The sequence below is a fragment of the Sinocyclocheilus rhinocerous genome, unplaced genomic scaffold (genome assembly GCF_001515625.1).
Source record: "Sinocyclocheilus rhinocerous isolate Xijiao unplaced genomic scaffold, SAMN03320098_v1.1 scaffold2274, whole genome shotgun sequence".
Classification (NCBI taxonomy): Eukaryota; Metazoa; Chordata; class Actinopteri; order Cypriniformes; family Cyprinidae; genus Sinocyclocheilus; species Sinocyclocheilus rhinocerous.
In genome coordinates this window covers 272,051-281,142 of record NW_015636081.1, presented here as the reverse complement: position 1 = coordinate 281,142, position 9,092 = coordinate 272,051, and the positions used below count along the sequence as shown (strand labels likewise).

Below are 9,092 nucleotides of genomic sequence, written 5' to 3'. Positions count from 1 at the left end.
AGTCACGAATTAGAAGCACAAAATGAGGATTTGTAAAGAAAAATGTCAGAGGGTTTCGATATAAGCCAAGAGGGACTGGTTTTCCTTTGCTAAAGTAAGGAAACTTTGCTTCCTTTGCTCCTGCATTTCTCAGAGGCGCGCGCACGACGCCTACGTCATCTGTCTGCATGTCTTCCGCGTACCAGTTAGCGGAAGTGAGAAAAAAGTGTTTATTACATTTGAAATATGGATATCTTACAAAAACACATGGATTCGCTACAGGAGGCCTTTATTCACCCCCTGGAGCTGTGTGAGGGATGTTTAATTATGGATGCGCGCACTTTATTTCACATCTTCTGAACTGTTGACAACCAAACACCCGCTTACCCTCATTGAAAGGCTTGGAGGGGCCAGGACAATTTTTAATATAACTCCGATTGGATTCGCCTGAAAGAAGAAAGTCACATACACCTAGGATGCTTCGAGGGTGAGTAAAACACAGGCTAATTTTCATTTGTGGGTGAACTAACCCTTTAAGGAGTGTCTTACTGTAAGTCTACAAGGCTTAGAAGGCAGGCTGATGTCCGAGCCAAGAGTGGCCGAGGAAGGGCACAGATGTGTAGACGGACTCCTCGATGGGGGCTATACACACGTAACCATGGGCCTCCGCTCCGTCCATCAAAGTACCATGAGAATGATTCGAAAGCATAAGGAGCCATCTGCTCTATTACTCCCACGGAACTTTAATGTCATAACAATCGGTCTGCGCAACGCTGCTTCAATTCGAACACAGCTCTTATAATGTTAGAGCCATGCTCAGAGGCTCCATTGCGTTATCGGGACATTATTTCAGCCCCGCCCAAAACATCCTGAACACAAAAATGGTGAAAAACTGTTTAACGATCGTACTCCACAATTCAGTACTACATAGTTCACAGTCTTTGTAACGTGTTTTCAGTAATACATTTCTAACATTTAGAATGTGTTTAGAAACAATTCTCTGAATTGCCTGAACACAGACTTTAATAGTTATAAAGTATGCTTCATATTCTATATGCAAATATGCAATTTCTTGTTTATTTTATTTTGGCGTGATATGTACATTTCATACAATCCCATTCAATATAAATTAGTTTGAGTTAAAAATAAAACAGGGTTAAGAACAAATTCATGTGCGTACGCATATGTTGTGAATCTTTGTGTAAGTGCGAATAATGCACACATTTATGAGTGAATGATTTTTTTTTTTTCCATGCTGGTGCATCAGCATCATATCAGGAAGGGTCTCCCTGCCCTCACCGTGGAGATTTGATATGAGTGAAGAAGATCCTTCTCTCATTCTGGAACACAAAGCAATAAACGGCTTCTTAAAGAATCCCTGGTGCTCTCTAAGATACACTTAACCCGAGATATCTTTGTTTTCACCATAAGGAATCAACACAACATGAGAGTGGGCTGTCAAATATGAAGTAATGTCTGGCAGAATCTTAAAATAGCTGGTCTGTGGAAGGCTGCTGGGGTTGAGGAGGGATTTCTCCTCATGTGGGAGTTTCTCTGCAGCATTTCCTCTGTCTACACCCCCGGCTGGATCTTCTGCAGCAGAGACACTCAAGTGATTAAAATATGTTGCAGACACCAATGTGAAGGGAATGGCTATAGCCTTCTTCTGACGCAATGTTTATTCTCAGAGTTAACATCTGCAGAAATGCCCATGGTGTTACATTCTGGGGGAGTCTGAAGGCTTTTGAAAAGGCTAAACAGGAATACAGAGATGGAAGAGAGAATTTTGAATTGTACACATGGGTGTAAGGTTGGATAAACCAGCAAAGGACCAGCATAAACCAGCAAAGGACCAGTTTAAACCAGCAAAGGACCAGCATAAACCAGCAAAGGACCAGCATAAACCAGCAAAGGACCAGCTTAAATCAGCATCAAAACATACCTAACCAGCATATGCTGGTTTTTTCAACAGGGTTGGTGTGCAAAGTGCATAATCATATCTGTGGATTGCATCAAAATATTATTTTTGTAGGTCTACTTAAACAGACATGAGCTAAATTACCTTGCATCTAACACCATGCATTGAATTTGTGTGATGACACGAAGAAAATTTATTTAGCTTCATAAATTACATAGATACTGATACAAATTGAAGAATAGTAGCCATATCAGAAGTGCATTGTGAGTTTCTGCGTATGTACTGCGAGCGGTTAATGGAAAACCAGGAGTGGATCTAGTGACAAAATGCTTTGAAGGAAGGAATATTCCAGGTTTGGATTCCACTCACAACCATCAGGCTACTGTAAACAGCTAGAGATAATAACAAAAAAAGCCATTTGGAAATTCTACTATAATTTAGAACCAGCAGTAGAATGTCAGATACAACGTGCAATAAATAATTACTTATTATTAATGAGCATAATAAACCATTCTTCATCAATATAGGCTAGTTAATTAAGCATAGCTAAATTATGTTTACAGTTGCCAATTAGCTTAGCAACGTTTTTCCCTATTACTTTTTTCTTATTATTTATACTGTTTAAATAAAATGTTATTTGTATTTACATAATGTTTTAATTTTAGGTGTGCTTTTTAAATTTAAATTCTTAATTTTTTTTATAAAGTTGTACAGCAGCATTACCTAATTGCAACCAAAATACAACCCTGTGAAAAGTTGTAAAAACGTTTTGTGTTTGATGTCTATTCAAAGCTCATCAAATTAGAAAGTCTCGGTTTTATAATTCAAAATCGGCTTCGTGTGAATTAAATTATGTCAAAATTGGCGTTTTCAAATCCTAGTATATAGTGTCACACAGATATCATTCTGGTGATTGTTTATCGAGTCAGGCTGCTATGAAGCGGCGCTAATGATGAGATGACAGAGACGCAGCTCTCCTCATTACTGTTGGAATAAAAGAGGACAGTAATATTTCAGACAGAATAAGGGAGGAGATTTGCCGACGGCTCTCCTATTGGTTTAGGAGGAGACGGCTTTATACTTTATAAAGCTCCCTGAGAGTGAGGAAACCACTGTAAACTCCTTACAGCTGAAGTGCGCTGAGGAAAACCCGTGAGATAACACTGAACCATGAGTGAGGTAAGTGCACCTCTAGGTTCACCGTATCCAGATGAGATTTAAAGCAGATCTTTGCAACAGATGTTGATTATATAATATGCCTAATAGCTTTCGGCATCTTAATTTCTTTTGGGTGCTGCAGTGTGTTGCTGTGAGTCCTCGCTTAGAGTGTTTGATTCACTTTAGCCTTCTGTACCCACGAATCTTTTCGATGGAACTGTGTTTACGTAAAATAACTTATTTCATTTCACTTAATTTGGGGATGACTTCTGAAGATGATTACATATATGAATATACTTTTTATTGACGTCATCATATTATACTTAAACAAATGTCCACTATCTATCTATCTATCTATCTATCTATCTATCATAAATATAGAGAAACTGGGGCTATAGATATTTTACTTTTGTTTTGGAATCTCCATTTCTGTAAACATAATTATAAGCTTTAGCTATATAAAGGCATTTAATATTTCCACTGTTATTGCCCTGGAGAAAGTGATACAGTTCATTAAACACACAGTGACCTTTTGCAACACCATCACTCAGTAGCAGGGCAAGTTATAGCAATTGGAACATTCCCTTAAATGGCATATTTTATAGGCAGTTCAGTAAAATCTGGACAGTAACCTAAATAATGAAGCACAAAATAATTAATCAGCAGCAAAAAGGAAAATGCAAAAACATCAAAACATGTTTTTGACCAACAGATGTCACAATTAATCAAGTGATTAATTTATAAAATCACAACTTTTACAAACATGTGACAACTTGCCCCGATGTGCCATTTATAAAAATACCCTGAGAACGCAACTCAACCTTTTGTTAAAAATTAATGTATGCCAGTGTGGTTTTTAACATGAGTATACTGTAAATGTTTTTTTTTTTCTCAAATAAAAATATTTTGATATTTTAGTTGCATTTTTTAAGGTTTACATTTGAAACTATAGCCTTCGTGAACTAATAGCCTATTAGCAGCATTAATTTGATGATTAAATACATTCTCTTGCCACATATTGCAGTCTACCTCAATTTGCGGATTGCTGGTCTGTTCTGTGTTGCAGACAGCATGGAAAAATAAAGCTAAAAGCAAGTAATAAAATCGTCCATATGTTGGTATACAAATAATTGCTACACAGAATACATAGCTTTTATTTCATGTATATGCATTTCAGTTGGCAAACCCTGATCTGTTTCATTAGGACATCTCTTATCCATTTCACAATACCTGCTGGACATGAGCAGAGTGTCCAGTTACCTTTTTCTGGACTTTTGCCTTTGGTTATTGAGATTTGTATCCATCAAGAGGGCTGAAAGCAGTAGCTTGCGTGGTTGTTGTGTTGAGTACAGCATCATCTCAGTGATTCTCTCTCAGTAAATAGTTAATACATTTCTAGAGAGGAAGTGCTAATTAACTTCAAAGCCATCTAGAAGTGGTGCAGTTGTGACATCTTTCTCCAGCAACATGAGCTAGGTGTGTGCGTTTTCTTGATGTTATTTTCTGTGACCTGCAGTGCTTTTAAACATGATTTAACATAGGCCACATTTAACATAGAGAGGGATGCTAATTATGAGAGAGGAAATTAGCATAAACTCAACCCTGATTTAAGCAGTCAGGTCATTACGATGCGTTCAGTTTGCTTCAAAGTATTAGAGTGTTTAATATCTAAAGAAAAAGCCCAATTACTGTGAGAGCTGTGATCAAGCACCATATGTCACATCTTCTCATTAGCTTTCATTCTGCCTTTTCCTGTAGAAAATTTAGTAGCAGAAAGATTGTTTATTTATTTTCCAAATATTTTTTGTAATAATGTTTCTCTCAGACACTGTACGGAACGCCTCTGCCTCTAAAAGGAAGATAAAAACATTATCTTTTTACTCTCTCAATAGAACATTATGAAACATTATTAACAGTTTAATAACAGTTGAAAGGAGGAAAATATAATATTACCTATAAACATACAGCTTTTTAGGCATTGTTTTAATTTACTGTATTGTGGCCTTTCTAAAATAACTACATAATACTTAACAATAGTTAACAGATGGATTTAATACAGGTAATGTTAATATAATAAAAACCACAACAATGACAGCAATGTGACAATATAAAAACCTGTAATAGACATAATGGTAATGCACAGTTTTGGAAGTGAAAAAGAACAAATAATCTTATAATTTACTGTAAAAAAATAAAACAATAATAATAATAATAATAATATACATAAATTGACATTCCCAGAATTCCCTGTGTGACACTTTACATTTTTTAATTAAGTACAGTTTTGTTAAAGTAGATTAGGGTTTTATGTTACATTTTATGTTGTTAAATAATATTAATGGCATTATTTTATTGTCATGTGTGTTATGATGCTTCCAATGTTGCTACAATATTTTTTTTACAGTAAAATTTTGACTACCACATCTACTGTTTTTTTCCCCATAATTAATTAAAAAAAAAAATAATGTATAGAATTTTTGATACTATGTAAATTATGTCAGTTTATCAGAACGCATACATAAGTTAGTTTTAATAAACTGGAATAAAATGGAAGTCATAGGGCCCTGTGAATATAGTCATCACATGAGCAGAGCTGGAGAGCACAGATTGGGGATAGAGCAAGAGCCACACAGCACATTTAATCTGATTTTGACAACTCTTGAAAAACTGCCCACATTACTCATTTCAAAATGGTCTCCTCGTTTCTCATCTAATTCATCTCTGACCTCTCCACACATCAATTCTCTCACACTGGATTGCTTTATGACACTCAAAAGGCCTACTACATTTCTCGAAGAAGCACAACGGGATGTCAGAAATCTGACTGGACATGTGCTGCCATGAGCAAGAACGTGCCGCTGCATCCAATCTCCCCGCATTTGCCACCAACTGTCTTTGTCCCTTGCAACTGTCTGATGTGTTCTCATTCTGCCTGTCTTTAGTGAATATGGAAGCCGGCTTTCATAATACACTTTACAAGCATTTGTGCACTTCACAACAATTGTGATGTTTACTAATGTTTGACTAATGGTACTAAAAGGAGATGAAATAATAGCTAGTTGTGAAGAATAAGATATAATATAGATAAGATATAATTATAATAAGATAAAATATCGGTTACACTTTATTTCGATAGTCCACTTTAGACATTCTACTAACTATAAGTAACTTTGTAACTACATGTCAACTAATTCTCATTAATTTGCAACTACATGTCTACTAACTCTCAGAGTAGACTGTTACACAGCAAAATCCCCAGTGTTAATTTAACACTCTGAGTGTGGACTCATATAAACACTAAAGCAGTGTTAAAAGTAACACTGAAGCAGAGTTAAAGTTAATGAGATAATTAGAGTCATATGCTGGTTCTTGATGTATGTGTCTGCCTAAAAGAAAGATTTTTTTTTTTTAATCAGAAGAGCTTGCAAGAAACCCTTACAAAATGTATAGAAAATACTGAATCTTTCACTGTCGAATCACAAGGCTGTTGCAACCAATTGAAGTAATATAACTCAGAGAACAGACTTTAAATGAGTTCAGTGACTTAGATCAGATAACGATTAATCAGCACCAGCCAATGACTTTCGCGCTTGGCTTATTAAGCAGACAGTCTACTAATACTCTACTAACTGCTAGTTGACATGTAGTTGCAAAGTTACTTACTGTTAATAGAATGTCTAAAGTGGACTATCGAAATAAAGTGTTACCAAAATATCTTATCTCAAAATCTTAAAATCTAATAGTTATTATCGTATACCTGTACAGTATAAAAGAAAATCTAAATGTTTATATTTATATTTATATAAAGGAATTATTTGACTGAGATGTGACTTGTTTGAATAAAAGAATGAGAATAATAATAGAATGAAACATGAGAATGATAATAAACATAAAAATACAATAAAAAACAAAAACTGTGTTACAACAAATGGAACTGGAACATGAATTACATAAGACAAAAAAAAAAAAAAAGACTAACAGGAGACTTTGCTTTCTTGTTTCAGAAGTTCACCTCATGTCACTCTAGTGAAGGATTTACTTTTTTGCCAATTACAAGTTAAGAAATCACTGTTATTCCGTTTATTTCCTCTTTTCGTAAATCTCCAAAGCATAAGCTGTTTCTTTGAACAGTTGCAAATGAAGTAGTCCAACTGCCAGGCAAAGCCGCAGAAAATTTGTAGTTTGGCCGAAGGCATCAACACATCAGCATATTAAGGAGCTTAAGCAAACCGTTTTGTTATCCAAGCTGGATTATGTGAACTTTGCAGTATCCTTCTTATAGTTCTGCATGTTTGGTGGTGCTTGTGAAGGCAATCGTCACTATAGCTATTGCCCATACTGAGGGTTAGGGATTTGTGCAAACCCTTAACCCCAAGTATTAAAATTCCTGGAACATCTGTACTATGCACATGAATGATACTTCAAATCATGTGGCTTGTTGAGGAAATATGTGCTATGACTTTATTGTAACCACATAGCAACATACTAATAACCACTCGGAAAACCTTAGCGACCGAATATAGCAGCACCCTACAAGCAAATTAGTGGTCGACCAATATATCACCATCACAATCAGCTTGTAACACTCCAAAGAGAAAGGAAAACTTGAAATCGCATCATATGACCCCTTTAAGTTAAAGTGCAAAATGTCACTGTAATAGCTGCATAACCAAATGAATGCCTAAAGAACAAGGACCAAAGCATATTTACAGATCTGGTTCTATAATATTTGCTATGCTTATTAGATGCTTCTTTGTTCCATATTACAGCATGGTGAAAGGAAGTACATAAAAAAAACTATGAATATTTGAATGGTCATTTACTTCAATAAATGGGTCATAAATCACATTCACAATCTACAGAGTGCATTACAGATTGACAGACTAAGTATTGTAATGCGAATAAATTGTCCCCGTAATGTGTTAGTTTTGGTTTGACTACTGAGGCAGTATACATCAATTGCATAAGCTCTCGGCTCTGGGTTTATAAGATTCCCAGCCGACTGTACAGCAACTTGCACATGCAATGTAAATATGTTAATTAAATCGATAAAACAAACTGACAACTTTATTAAGCCCCTTGATGGTGAGAAGTGAATTGAAAGGTGATAGCAGAACATTTAGTCAATTGAACAATAAACTGGGTAGAAACAGTTTTAATAAATCTCTCCTCGCCAGGGACGTGGTGCTAGCTTGATTGATTTAGCCTGTTATTTTTAAGAAATGCTTCTGCTGGTATGCTCTGTGCCCTACATTTAGTAAACACCCAACACCCTTTTCAGTTAGTAAACATTGTGACCTTTTTTTTTATGGGCGGAGCTTAGGTGGAGACAGAAAGATTCCCCTGACTGCTTCACTAATGCTAGCTAGCAGGTTTTGTTTGCTTGTTTTGAACAATGACTGGATAAAATTCTATTTTATCTTAATATGTAATGTCACTCACTGTCCGGGATTGTGATTGTTATTTGAAAATGTTAACTTTAACGGAAGGAACCAGATTGGCAGACTCATTCACACTCACTCAATGGATGGACGATCTGACAGGAGTGGCCTGACACACCTACCAGATAGAGCAACCGAGCGTGTATAGTAATAGCAACATACTAATAACCACTCGGAAAACCTTAGCGACCGAATATAGCAGCACCCTACAAGCAAATTAGTGGTCGACCAATATATCACCATGGCCGATATATCGGCCGATATTTGGTATTTTTCAAATATCGGCATCGGCCGATAAGTTTTTCTGTTTGGTCGATGCGTTCGAAACGTTATTTTAATGGCGCGTTATTTTATTTTGACGGTGCCGAGAACGGCAGCGCCTGAGCATACAGTGCTCACATTAATTTCTCCCTCTTGTTTGCTGTCGTCGTTAACAGTTCTGTCTAATACGGATAGAAGTCTGTCTAATAATCTGATAGAACTGTTAAACAAAGGAATTCAAATGTATACAAAGTATTATATTATTAGTAACAGAAAGGCAAACATTATAATACTTTCTCGTTTGCCGTCAGCATTCAGCAAATACGCATTTATAT

General features: G+C 35.9%; 1 protein-coding gene across 1 annotated transcript in view; it reads left to right on the top strand.

Annotated features, from left to right (window-relative positions):
- Positions 1 to 2,966: 2,966 nt before the first annotated feature.
- pcp4b (Purkinje cell protein 4b) overlaps positions 2,967 to 9,092 on the top strand; it is a 32,693-nt gene continuing 26,567 nt past the window's right edge. The window contains exon 1 of the mRNA XM_016562266.1: positions 2,967 to 3,076. Coding sequence (XP_016417752.1) covers positions 3,068 to 3,076 — 9 coding nt within the window. The 5' untranslated portion in view covers positions 2,967 to 3,067. The remainder of the gene's footprint in view (positions 3,077 to 9,092) is intronic.